The 14,770-nt window shown below is 43.3% G+C and overlaps 1 protein-coding gene across 3 annotated transcripts in view; it reads right to left on the reverse strand.

Moving 5' to 3' along the window:
* The window catches only part of LOC121200233 (partitioning defective 3 homolog), a 291,059-nt gene that overhangs the window by 99,029 nt on the left and 177,260 nt on the right, over positions 1-14,770 (reverse strand). For all 3 annotated transcript variants that reach the window (XM_041065396.1, XM_041065394.1, XM_041065397.1), the window contains exon 17: positions 7,329-7,477. In XM_041065396.1, coding sequence (XP_040921330.1) covers positions 7,329-7,477 — 149 coding nt within the window. The remainder of the gene's footprint in view (positions 1-7,328; positions 7,478-14,770) is intronic.

Here is a 14,770-nt window from a genome sequence, read left to right on the forward strand (position 1 = left end):
TGGAAAGAGGAAACTGTGTCACTGAGGCCAGCAGACTAATGGTGTGCGACTCTAACTCCCCCACAATGGCAACCTAAAACTTCTCATCACAGAGCTCACTGCATGTCAATGAATCATTTACGTTTTGCTAGTTTTGTATGGGATGATGTTATGTGCCGTACTTGGCAGCCAAAGAGAAAGTGTGAGTCTGGCAATTAACATGAAAAACAAATGATGCCATTGCCTGGGCAATGAAGTGTGTGAAATGAGAACAGAGCATTACATCTTCACCGAGACATTTTCCTGTGGAGAAAAAATATAATTCAACCTTTGTTCTTGTGTCTGCAGAGTTAAATTATATGGCTGAAACATAACGCATATAAATGAAATATCAAAGACAGCAGAGTACCACGGCACCGGAGTGATTATAGAGTTATACTAAAATATTATAAATTCCCAAAATGTTCAAAGAGACTGTGAACCTAAAACTATTCCCACGGGTGGTCCTCAACCTGCTTTCACTTTCCCTGACAGAAAGGAGGGAGAAAAAGGGGAAGGCACATAGACGAAACAAATCTAAGTCCATTCAATTCCAACACCATCCTCTCATATTCACTGGCTCATCAAAGCACAAACAACATCTTACACTGGTAATCTTTTGCTCTCTTCCCAATTGTAGCTAATACCTCAACACGAAGGCAGCACCACACTCATACATATCACACTAATAAGACAAAGTATGTCCTGAAAAGGACATACGTGGTGCTGATATGGAGGCAGGTAGGCCAGCTGTGTAGAAAACAAAGTGAACAGTCAACCTCTTCAACGCTGGAGCCAGGCCCCAAAAAACTGTAATTATTTTTCCAATGCTTGCCAGGGGTTTGTTTAGGGCATGTCAGTGGAGCGCGACTCAGGTATTGGTATTTCATTTTGTCAGGGAGCGTCCGTCAGCTCCCCGGAGCTCTTACCTTACCTGCCAGTTGGTAAACAAACAGCCTGGTTGATTTTCTGTCCCCTTTATTGTACCTCCATTCAGCGTGTTGCGCGGTGCTGTCACACATAACAAGATGGATTTCTGCATATGTGCAAGTGAAGCCTTGTTAGATGTAAACTTCTGCGGAGGAAACTATCAGTAACAAAGGATAAACTGTTGATTCAATTACTTTAGCAGCACCACTGACTCTCTGAGGACTTAGCACGTCAATGAAGTCTGAACAGAGCAGCATTGTGTCTTTACAACTCCCTGTAGACCACATAGACCCTCCACATGTAGTGAATGTGCCGCTGTTTCGTCTGTGGCTTCATGTGGAGTAAATAAACGTCTCCCACGGCTCTTCCTGTTGGTTTTCAATGGCACATGTTGCCATAAGGTCTTGTCTCTACCCCCCCTGAATAGAAAACACACACATGCAAACACTAGGTATATATGTTTGTATGTGTGTGTCCCGTACGGGGACTGCTCAATAGGCACAAGAACACAAATCCATGACATACACATACACACACACACGCTTCTGTCACGTAAAATCAACAGGATCCTCGACATGTTTAAAGTGGCCTAAATGAGGCATGAGCCACTGCTGCTAGGTGATCACAGTGGACCTTAAGATGGAGGGCTGCATGGGCAAACACAGATTAGGCAAAGAAAATAAACCTCCATCAGTGCAAGAAAACAATTTGGGAACATAGGATGGAGCACCCCGCCTGAAATACATTTGTTTCAGTGCACGAGACTGAAACTAGAGAGGAAATGTGGGGCAGCACGAATACACGAAGGCTGCAAATGCAGGGTATGAATGAGTCAAGAGCTGAAGAAATAAGAGGGTATACTGACAGCACTGTGCAGAAATGCATATATGATGCTGCTGTTATCATATTTTTTCCAGCGGCAGCTTGTCTTTTTTGTTGGCTGAACGCCTTTGCCGGTTTCTTCCTGATCCCTTAACCAAGCAAACCTGCAGGCGCTCACTAGTGATTAGCCAGCTAGTTCAAACATCCATCCACACAGTTACTTCCAGAGGACAAATGTAGGAAAGAGCGGTGCTGACTGATTTTTGAAAGTTTTCATGCTACTTTTAGGATCTTCACGGGTCACAGGGACATCTGTCTTCTTGCTGCATTTGCTACCAATGCAGCTTTACTGAGAGTGTGAGTGCTTCTCTATCATCCGTGGCGGCTACAGATCTGCTGTCAGAGAAGTCAGATAGGCTAAAAGGTCAGCTGTTAGCCAGTGGTGTTGGGTTTCCAGACTGGTAAACGCACTGTTATGTATTTAACGCACCATTCTCTCTTCCTTTTCGTCAATGTTAATAAAAGTGTCCAATCCCAAGAGAACCTGGGCTCAATCCTGAAAGTACCATTCAAGACAAACGAACACCGATCCTATAATGCTGCATCCCATTTAGTGGGAAGAGCACATATGTGTGCCCTCAGGCTGCATTGGACAGTAAAATGAAACTTTACTGTGAGCTACAAACGTCTGAGGGGTCAAAAGCTCTCTGGTTGCAGGAACAGAGGATTCATTTTACAGCTTAATTCATCAGATGAGGACGACCATTTCTGATTACTATGACAAATTTTAAAGCCAGGGAAGCATAAAAAGCCTTACAAGGCCAAGAGAATGCAAGTAAAAATCATGTAACTCATTTGTTCAGAAGGAGTAATCTCATCATGCGAAGGACAAGAGAGGACAGTCTAAAGGAAAAATATAAGGAAACATTGGCATAGACACAGCATGGCAGAAAAACGCTGTAATTTTTCATACTTTGTAGATAAAACTCAATCAATCCAGTAGAAATGTCATGTAAATTTGGGATTTTTTGAAGCTTAGGCAGAAAGCCTGCCAACAGTGGACACGCAGAAGCCAGGGTACATGTTAGACACAATGGGATTGCAAGTTAGAGCCGCACGGGATGCAACAGTTCAAGGGAACACAAATGACATCTGCTGTACTTGGAAACGGGGAATTATCGTCCCGCTTGGTATTCCGCACCATGATCCCCTTCACCATTGTTTCTAGTCATCGCGGTGAACGACGGAGAGAAGCAGAGAGACAAAGAGAATGGGAGAGCGAAGCAAAGAGAGAGAGTTTGCCCACAGACCCCGGCTGCCTCCAACCTGCCTTTGTTTTCATCAGAAGCAGCCCTGGCTCTCCAGGGAGAGTTTGACGGACAGCTCTCTGTATGCCAGTCTATTATGCGATTCCTATCACACAACAGAAGCCTCAGTGCTCTGCTCTTCATCTCCCTCTTATTCAGAGGGATGAAAATACATATTCCCCCACTGCATACAGACATGAGTTTGTCTCTCCCCACACGTCTGGAGGAGAAATGAAAATCATCATAATGAAATACAAAAAAAAGAAAGACAATCAAACCAAATATGGGGAAAGTGCAGCTGGAATTTTGTCATGGCTGAGGACAAAAATGGCCAACGTGCTCTGTTCCTTAGCCAGATAAAGGGCAAGGACAGTTAATTGGAGGAGATCCATTGCCGTTAAGCGTTAGAGGGGAGGTACGGCAAACTCCATGAATAAATCAGCAGCAGTTATTACAGGGACAGGGGCCCATAGCATAATTAGAGCAGCTAAAACTATGCTCCCCAGCCATTATTCACCACAGGCTCTTGCATGTAAAGATCTGTGTACAGACAGGGGCTCCATTACACATAATTTATTCAGAGAGTCAGGGCTTTAAGCAGGGTGGTAAAAGGGTAATTATGTTAAAAATAGCCTCCAAGGTGGTCGAGGGAAGGCCACGTCCAGGTACCCTAGTGGAAGAGAGGCATCTCTGGGTCAGCAGCAGTCCTATGTCTCTGCCAGTTGCAGATCATTAGCCCGACAGAGGACGTCCTCCGTACGCTGAACATGTGTCACAAAGGAATCACCATTACCGTGTACTTGTGGTTAATATCTCAATCAAGGATTCTGGATACTGTCCTGTCCACTCTCTAAGCACACCGAGCTAAGCTATTGATATGCAGAGGCTGGCAACTTTCATGCCAAGCCTGGCAACCCAGCGGATCAGCAACTGACTGACCCGATCTTAACTGATCTTAATATTTGCTCTCAACACTTGTTGTTTGTATGTTTAGGAGTCCTCTGAGATGTGTTTGCATGAAAGTAATGTCCCATGCCTAATATGGGCACACGTTATTATTTTCAATTATCCCTGTACACATCAGGTATCAGGCATGTTAGTTTCAAATTAGCGCTGTCTGAAATCACACAAAAATACGCCCTGGTGAACCCCGTCGTCGGCGAATGCACTCTAACGTGCTGCAGACGCAGCTCCAAATAGTCTATAATGGATCAGTTGCACTGAGCTGAAGAGGCTAACTGGCAATGAATGTCTCTCGATCGCAAACGCCGCTCCATCGCCCGGCTTTCTCCAGCGCTCCACACCTCCTGAAGTAATGAGTGTTTTCTTAAATCATTTGCAGTGCAGAACGAGCACAATGGCACAGGTTCCCACATTAGTCGCCAAGTCTCCATTCAACGCCGTGCAACTCCCTCTCAGCAATATGAAAACCCTCTTTTGATCATGCTGCAATTTTCCTCAAACAACACTCTTCTCCATATGCATCTGAAGGTGCCAAGATCACAGAGCCAATAATGGTCGGGCTGGTTATGGAGAAAGAGTGGGACTGCTTATCCAATCTCTATTAAGGACCCTTAAACCCAGCTAAACACTCATAATGGTCCTTTGTAATAATGGTGTGAGTGTACGGAGCTGGTCCCGACATGGTTGCTTGTGCAACAGTTAATCTCATCTGCTACTGTTAAAGAGCATAAACAAGCGTGAGTGGTTAGAGCCTTCTGTACCATGTTCTTGAGCACATGCAAAGCAGAGACAGCATCAGAAAGAAGTGCAGGCAGATACCGGATAGTTTGAGAATAATGATCTAAGTGGAGCAGATATTACACCCCATGCAAGAGCCTGTCAATCACGAGGCTTACAAAGCAAAGTGGCTGGAATGTGCTAACGTATTACTGTCAGCACCTCACGTCTCTTTCTTCCCTTTTCTTCCCTCACTCAGTTTTGTTCCCCATCTAAATGGGACTGAGCTGCGGGATGTCTGACCAGTTTAGCATATTTCAACAATGATGGGCTTCAAAGTCACGAAATCCATCTGCTGACGTGATGGAGCACCTGGAACGCGATTAAAAGGAGGGACAAAAATACCTAGTGACAGAATAAAATCAGCCTGTGGGGGATAGCATTGTTGAGCATGTTAACAACTTAGTCAGGGCGGCTTTGAAAGAAAAGGACAGCTTTATTAATGTGTTAAAAGAAAGCAGAGAGGTTTGCCTGCACCTCCTACTTCACCTAACGTCTGAAGACAAACCTGTCATCGTCCAACAGTGAGCTAAAGACGAGGCTTAAGGGTAAACGTTAGCAATATGTTCTTCGGCTCATTTAATTTTCAGCCCCACAGTTCATTAGCCATAGGCCATATTTCATTGTGTGGCTTTGATGTAATAATTTCATTAAAATAATCACGATGCTATAGCAGTGTGCGTCTGTGAGATAAATGGAACACATGTAACATTAGATACGTAGCACATCAAAATGTGTAGCTTTCGTTTTGAACGCACACGGTGGAGCTTGTGTAGAGCCTCCATGTATCGACTGAAACATTTCTCCTCCGGGAACTCACGTCAGTTACTGGAGTTATTATGAGAGGAACAAGTTAGTTATTTCCCTGCACCATCTGAACACTGATATTCTCGCTGATGGATTATGATTTTGTATTGGCAGGGATTTCTGTCAGCAGGATACTTCACAAATTCATTTGGGCCCCTGAAAAGTAGTGAAAGGGAATGTGATTTTGAATTGCATCTAATAACACTCACACCGATCTTGAGAACTAAGAAATAACAGAGCAGTAATATAGATTTGTAAAACATCAGTAACGCTGGTTATCCCAGGAGCAAGGTATCGTCCTATGAGCAGATGAATTAGTCTCCTCTGTAAAAACAAACACTGTGGTTTTCCAGAACGAATCAAATTCACAGATAAATGCTGACACCACTTTGGCTCAATTAAGAAGCTTTTATGATTAAACTTGATGATAAAATGTGCATTTGCAATAATCAGAACACCATCATGGAGCAATCTCAGCTTCCTGTCCATTCTGCTCACTTCCTGTCCTCAGTAATATCCAATTATATTTTGACACTAAGAACATAATGGAAACTATTTTTCTGCTCAGCTAATTTCTCAGTGAAATCTATCTAATAAACAACGATCATCTTTCTCCAAAGCAGCACTTTCCGCTAAAAGTTTGTTTTGTCTGGTTTCACTTTGTAGAAAAGTTTTGATGGTGAACAGAGGCCAGAGCTAATACAGGGAAGGTGGAGCCCACAGAGCTGAGTGCAGTGGCCTGGACCTACACCAGACTCGGGGAGAATCAAAGGTTCCTACAGGTCTCTGGGCTCCTTGTGGAAGAGAGCTAGTTGTTATCTGTTATGATTAGCCAGTGATCCGAGAGAGGGCAACGTCTGCTTCAGCCTCAGTGGGAGAGGCTCTGGACTCACACCATCTACTTCCCTGGGTACAGCCTGTGTTTTAGCGTGTGCTTGTGTGTGTTTGTGTGTGTGTGTGTCTGTGTCTCACCTGCCTCCCCATCACTAAACAGTCAGAAAACAGGCCATTGTGCTCTTGTTTCTAATGTTTTACCAATGCTCCACTGGACACAGGGCCATGGGACGTGGAGGCCAAACGAGGACAGGTGGTGGCTGAACTTGTGACAGGTACTTGCCATACTCAGTAAGAGATTACTAACAACATTTCAGGTGCATTTACTTGTGTTTTTTCCTCCAAATTAAAGTGGTTTAAATAATCAGGCTAAACTGTGTCACCTTTTACAACCGTCCTACTGTTCTTGTTTTGTGCCTGGCTGGACTTCGTTGTACTGATTAACATATTGATATATGAAAACAATGTTACTGTGAAAAAAAAAACAAAAAAAACAAGACGGCCAAAAATGAAAGACGATAAAATCACCAAAACAATGAAAACAGACCAAGAGTAAATAGTAATAAATACAATAGTAACAATAAATGTTTGTTTTTGCCTCTCATGCTTATCCACTAAATATGAAGAAGCCAGCAAAGCACAGATACTGGAACCAGAGGGAAACTGTTAGCCTGGCTCTTCCAAAGGTAACAATCTGCCCAGCAGCACCTATAAAGAGGTGTCATGTGCCAAACTATTTCTTGGCCAGGACCAGTTCCCAGGTAACCCACAGAGACTCTGAGAAGTTAGTGGGTCCAGTTAAGTAATAGTATAATGGATAACCCTGCATAAAACAGCATGTAAGTAGTTAGTTAGTGTGAGAATATTTACCTAGATCCATGCTCTTGGACTTGCGGGTCTTGATGATCTCCAGATGTGCGGGATTATCGTACTGTTTGGTGCGTTTCTCTGACATACTCTGGCGGCCGAAGCCCTCTCTCTGGAACGCACCATCAGGGTCTATGTCCGGACTAAGTGTGCTGCAGTTCATAATGAAGAAAAAAAATCATTATTACATTTCCCAGAGTCACAGTCAGTGCACAGTCATTCCAAAAACATTCTTTGAAATCCAATGATTATCCAATTAAAGAATATATTATATCACACACATACACACACACACACACACACACACACAGTCACTTCCAATCCTTCATTTCAATGACTGTTCTAATCAAGGACACCTCCACCTCTGCCGGGTGGGTTTAGGACACGCCACAACTGGGAGGAGGAGGAGGAGGCATGGCTAAGATGTGTGATATCCCAGGGAGGTGAGGGTGCTCTGGGGTCATGGCCACTCAATAACCCCCCTCCTCCAATATGTCTGGGGCAGTGGCAGGGCCCGGCCCACCATAGCACACTCCCTTTGAGATCCTCTATCTCTGTCTGGATCTTAATTGAAAATCGGAGGGGAGTGGGGAAAGGAGGCTGAGAGAGGAGGGGGGGGGGGGGGCACTGGTATTTGCATGCAGAAGAGCACATTTACAATTAAGGTGAGAACATCTTGCCATTTGAGAGGAGACAGGAGGGAGGAGATGCAGTGCTGATGGAGTCTAATAAATGTTCCATGCATGAGAGGACACTGTCACTGCTTCTTTTGTTGTTAATGATCACACATTATGATCATTAAAGGGTTTTTGTATTTTTACGTATAGAGATCCTGAATTTCTGACATCTAACAACAAAAATTTCATCAAGTAATCAGATTTTTCATCATATTGCAGACAGACAGCTTTTGTCCTAAAAGCTTGATGATGTGAATATGTGTCAAATGTGCAGTATTAGGGAGTAAATCTGATTTCTGTCAGTGTTTCCTCTCGGAGCAATATTTTTAATATGACTCAACAACAACCGCAGATCTTCTAGCACTTGTAAACAATTCTTATTTGGGTTGTCAACCCCATTTAACAAAAGAGGAGCGTCGTGTGTCACCGAGGAGCCGACGTCAACATGTCACTTTGCTGTCGACCACACCTGACAATCCCAACTACGATCAGGCTGCCTCGCAGGACCGACTCCAGCTGACACAGGAAAAGAGGGAGGTGGAGCAGGAAGAGAGGAATGACAGCACAGATCTATTATTCATTTATTCATCATCCCTCACTTTTCTCCTCTCATCATCCCAAGCCCACAAAAACCAGCTTGCCCTCTCTTTTTTCTGTTTCCGCAAATGTCATCTGTCGGAGCGTGACTGAGACGGCGCGGGCGAGAAAGGACGTATTTTCACCCTGAATTTAGATTCCGTTTGCTCTTGCCAGCATTGTGTTTGAGGGGAAATTGAACACCCAACTGAACATAGACAAAATGAGAGGCCAGCAGGTGGGATCATGCACAACCCTGTCACACAGGTACAGACAGTTGGTGAGTGTGTGAGAGCAATTACGGGGACGAGCAGTTGGGATGAATCAGAATCCAGCTCATGTGAGCGAAAATGGTGAGAAATCTGTGGGCAGTAAGGGTGACGTTCAGAGGGACAGAGCAGCAGTGGTGCAAATTCACTCGGTAGGACATCAGATCTGCCCATTTTAACACTGCCTCTGCTTTACTTTGGTTCACGCAGAGCAATGACTAAATGCCCCAGGTTGGGATCCAGGGTAGAAGCAGCCAACTATGCAGCTTTGAGAATCCCTCCAAACCAGAGGCACCTGCTGTCCGAACTTACTCCATGTTACCGTGACTATTTAAAGAGGTGGCAGTGACCCTCTACACCACCCTACACCGCCCTTTTTTAATTTGTCCCTTTACAAAGAAACCACTCCTACCTGTCTTTGAACTGAATTAGATGTAACACTATTCAGTTTCATAAAAGAACTGAAAAGAATAATTCAAAGCAATTTAAAAGTAACATGATACAAGCCTTAAGAGTGCTAATTACTGTACGAGGCTAGTATTAATCTTCTGGTGGACTTAAAGCTGGCACACAAAGATTCACAGCTTGTACCGGCCATTAATAGAAATTCAGCACTCAATTACAGATCTCGTATTCACGCTCTACTTGCTATTCATTTTCCCATAGGAATGCTTGTTGTAATGAGATACTGCTTCGGAAGTCTCTTTGCTGTGATCCAGATGCTTCTTAAGCTCAAATGCCGAAATAGCCTTGGCTGGTTTAGTCTACGAAGGTGAGACCGGCGATGGACCTCCACGGACATTGAACTGCTCACTTCAGTAACACACAAAATGTATGTGACGGATGGGAATAAGAAACAGCTGACCACGTGACCGCCTCCCAGACAGTTAGATAATCTGCAGAGTGGCACATTTTCTTCCTCAGACCATCCATCTCGTCCATGCCTCTGGCCTATTTTTAATAGTGGGCCCAATCCATTTGGATAATACATTCTCTCATCTCTCCTTCTTTAAACAGTGTTTAAAAGCAATTTCCACCATTCTGAGCAGATGCTTTCCTCCGCGTTCAAAGTCCTCTCATCATCTAAAATTAACTAGCCTGAGGACTGCTCACAGGCAAATCCACTGCTTTAACTTGCATTTTACATCAACTTGTTCCTGTCTCCGTCACCCCCACAGAAAGTTAAATGTGTCAAACTGCACATCGGTCTTGTTGCTAAGTGGTGTGTGCTAAAAGCCCTCCGTGCTCACACTTTACCCCGGTGACTTGTGTTTTTTTTATCCTTTTCTTCTTTTCTCAACTCCCAATGCTTCTTACCCTCATTTAAGAACGACCCCAAAGAGGTAAATCTCAAAGCGTCCCGCTTCTTAAAAAAGCTCAGTTCGGTTTGATCGACTAGCGGGGGCTTCTGTGCGTTAGTTTCAGCGCCTCAGAGAGGGGGGTAATAGGTGAAGAGCACTGCTTGGTAAGGTGCTTCTGAAATTGTCCTTCTGAGGACTGGAGAGGGGCAATTCAGCTGACTGCATGAATGCATAGCTGGGCCAAGAAGCTTGGAGCAGCCTTCAATCTCTGCATAAAGCCCTGCATGAGAAGTTAGTGCAGAGGTCTGTCCTAAGGCAGGAGGACGAGTTGAAATATTTTATATGTTTCAGGAGAAAAAAGTTGAATCTTTCACCTCCATAAAAATGTTCTTAAAAATTAGACTATTGTGAAAAATAATGTCTCAGATTACAACTTTTATTTCACTTGCTTAATTACACCAATAAAAGACTTGACTTCAGCCTGGATATAAAAAAAAACATAAAATAAAATGGCTCCATTAGCGCCACAAGACGAGCAGCTGCACCTGTGATTTGCTGTAATTTCCTTTTAACAGTGGTGAAGTTGCAGCGGGAGACAGAGAGGGAGAGAACAAGATCAATTAAGACCTCTTAGTCCGTCGGCCAAGTCCTGCGTCGACCCCTTCGGTGTTTGGACGCTCATGAATTTTGCTTCTCTGGGCTGCAGAGAACAACTGACAAGGACCGGGCAAAGAGATGCTTTGGTTTGTGTGGCACAAGTGTGTGTGTATGTGTGTGTGTGTGTGGAGGTTACTATGGCATCATTCATGCTGAGATTCACCTGTATCCTGTCACAGTGAGGCAGTGTAGGGCAGACACACACACACACAATATACAACCCGGGGAGTTGTAGATAAACACACTAAAGGTGAGCACAGAAATGAGAGCATGCATGACATGCTTGTAAGAATGGCTCACCACAGAGACATGGTAAATATTCATAAAGACAGAGGGGACTATTAGCATTTAAGGGGAAAATGCCTGCCGCTTGTGTGTGTATGTGTGTGTGTGTGTACTACCTAGCAACTTAAATGGACATTTGAGATTAGGCAAATGGTGTGTGTGTGTGTGTGTGTGTGCATGCACTACAGGGCTGTTTGCATTTATATGTACTTATGCTGATAGCTTGATGGGAAAAACACGTGCTTAACAGAGCACTCGTGATTCTTAGTTACATTACTGAATGATAGACTATTAGGGAGTCGACTGAAGTAGGCAGTCTGCCTGCAGTGTTAGCTTGGAAGTTTGTTTGTTCGTGTCTATGTGGACCTTTTCCACTTTATATGTTAATTTGTGAAATTGTTTACCAGCCAATGTGTATCTAAACACTCGTGAGACTGAGTGCGCCTGTGCAAAAGTATGTGTGTGTGTGTGTGTGTGTGTGTGTGTGTGTGTGTGTGTGTGTGTGTGTGTGTGTGTGTGTGTGTGTGTGTGTGTGTGTGTGTGTGGGTGTGTGTGGATCTGTGAGTGTGTGTGTTTGTCTGGAGTCCTTTTCCATCTCTGTTAGTTGACAGACTGTGTCAGAGCTGCCTGGGAAATGATATTTCCACCTGTGACACCTCACAAAGACAGAGAAGGACACAACCTCGCTCTCCGTCTTTCTCTCTGTCCTAATGAGAATTGACACCTATCCTCTGTCAGCCATATCATGACAGCGCCCCTAGTGGTCCAACTGCGAAAGGAGGCCACTTTTCCTCTACCAGCTCAACTGTTGTCCTCTGTTCATCACACCTCCTGAAGCCAGTAATGGACTTTGGATGGGGGTTGGAGCACAGGGCCTATACAATCATTTATATTTAACAAGCATGTAAATTCTTCTTTTGAAGGATCTAGGATATTTGAGAGGGAAAGGACTTTGACAGAGGAATGAGCAGTTTTGAATGACATGTATGAATATTATGAAATATGATAGTTGGGGTTTTTAATATTAGAAATCTAAAAATAATAATGTAGTATTTAGTGTTAACCTCATAATTTAATCCTTGGGAGATTTAAAACCCTCAAGAAAACCTGGAGAACAAAACCAAAGGGCTTCCAATAAGCAGTCAAACCATCAAATCAATCATACAATCAATATATAATTGAACAAATTACATCATATTAATTAAATCACAAGTGGCTATTATCTGATTTTAACTGCACAGACCTCCGTTCCTCCTGCAAGTAGTAAAGAAAAGTAGAAAGAATTAATTCAGGTGATTTGCAGGGCAGCTATGATAACAGGGCTCCGTGTTGTAATTGTAGCCTGTGTGCCACAGGCTAGCTGGTGGTGGTTACTTCCCAGCTCTCAGTGATGTTGCGTAACACCTTCTAACCCTTACAAATGCCCCCCCTAAAAACCCCCGAAGTCTTAGTGCAGTTCATTAAATTCTTTTCATTCATATTCGTCGTATCATCAATAACTTTTACGAAACCACATCCACAACCCTCTACTACCCTGTACGGTAATTATGTGGGAGAACTGTAAACTTCTGTTCACACACTACTGTGTAATTACATGAGCATACAGTAACAGCCTTTCTGTGCTGCAGTGTTAAAGTTATAATAAATTGTAAATACAGGAAACACGATTTTTAAATTGCCGTACGAACGTACTCTTGTGGTCTAATATTACATTTTAATGCATTAAGTTTTCTGTTTTATTATTTATTTAAAAAAGGCCACGAAAGCAGCTGGTTTATACTTTTCTTCACTGGAACTGTTCACATCAACTTTAAGCAGCTAAATGAGGAGAAAAACACAACGCTGTGGGTTGATTGTTGAATAAAACAGTGTTAAAATGTGTAGAGGTTTTGTTGTTGGTAGGAGAGACATTCACTGCCTCTGACAGCCACATCTTCAAAGTCACGTTGCTCTGCTTCAGCTCTTTGTAGGTTAGGGTTTTACACTCCTCTTACAAACTTCTCCTGAGCACAGGCACTTGTGTTCTGTCTTGTTTAGATGCTACGCTGCGACGTGAGCCTGCAAATACTTTTAGAAGAAGTTGTTTTTTTCTTTACGAGGACAAAGTTGAAGACACCACGGTGCGGATGAGAACAACTACAGAGGGAGCACTGCATTGTTATAAAAGGGAAGTATAAATACAGGCGTGGGTGCTGAGCAGCCAAAATGGTAGGTAAAACTTTCCCAAGTGTTTTTGTCTCTAGAAGCCTGAGAAAGTAGATTTAATGCAGCCAGTTGGAAAGCTGATGGAAGCGTCTCTGCAGATCTCAGCATCTTTAAATTATATTTTTGTAGATTGCGATCTCTGATTTCTGAGGTCTTTTATTTTTTAAAACAACAGGTTCGTTATTTGCACACTGAACATGAAAGGCATAAAAAGAACTAGAAATGGACTTGGACCCTAGTTAGAGAGAACAGACACACCCTGCAACTGCACTTTCTCAACTTCTGGGATGAAAACCAGGTGGAAAGTGGAAACACTCCCTCTGCATCTCTGATGAGCCTGCGTGTATCAGAGTGTAGGAGCTGCCACGATTCTACACTAAATTGTGTTTCTGACACTGCACATTCCACTCCTGACAGAAAACCCTTTCATGTTCTTATTTATCCAAATTATTCCGCAAAGCCACTAAATCACGCAGTGCGTCTTATCTGTTTCACTGTAAATCATTGAGACGTGGCCCTTCCTGTTTGGCTTTAGATTCAAACTAATGAGGGAGGAGGCACCGCAAAGAGAATTAATGTGGCGGGTCAGGACCCGATGCTCAAATGAACTTAGTGCAGATATACAAAGCAATAATTTACAACCTTTATTTATCCAGTGAAACCTGACAGAGGACAAACGCTGGTTTCCATCACAACCCCGCCGGTATTGTCTCTGTGGAAGCTGAAGGTTTGAACCAGCCACTGACGTCTGTCCCCAAGCCACTTTCACTAAGCTCAACACTACCACCACCTAGCTGATAAAAAGGAGGAGAAGTCTTAATAAAAATACTAATAAAACAGTCTGTAATACAGCAGCAACAAATAAAAGCCTGGGTATCTTTGGATTACCATTTTAACAGAGATCCAAAAGTACTGCTTTGTAATATTTGTAGTCCCTTTGATGTGCACTTGAGACCTGTAAAGCTGCTATGGTGCAACAATGGTTCATAACAATGGGGCAGCTTGTAGTGTTTCCAGGAGAAGGCAAAACAGGCGTATGTCTTCACACAGCGAGACATGAACAGAGAGGAACCGTACACAGAACACACACCCATTAGATATTGGCTGAGGATGTCAAGAGGAAAAAGTAGGTCAAGTTATGCGTCTTGTGTGAGATGGGATTTCTGCCTCTCCAAAACAACCATTCATCTTGGGGGCCTACACATTAACACAGTAACACGTGGGCTGTGTCATTCGCTAGAAACCTGCTGAGGAGAAGAAAGAAACGGAGGGAAAATATCACAGAGGGAAAGATGAGAACGCATATTCATAACACCGCGTGAGCTTGAAATCGGATGAACGAAAACAAGAAGAAGAAAGAGGAGAAGAGAGGTGAGCAGATTAAAAAGACCAGAATCTTTTTAACTGATTTGTGTTTAAATTAGTAGCTCTTATAATAATCACTAGCAGGTGCTGGAATGACCTTTTGATTACCC

Source organism: Toxotes jaculatrix, chromosome 20 (assembly GCF_017976425.1).
Source record: "Toxotes jaculatrix isolate fToxJac2 chromosome 20, fToxJac2.pri, whole genome shotgun sequence".
Classification (NCBI taxonomy): Eukaryota; Metazoa; Chordata; class Actinopteri; family Toxotidae; genus Toxotes; species Toxotes jaculatrix.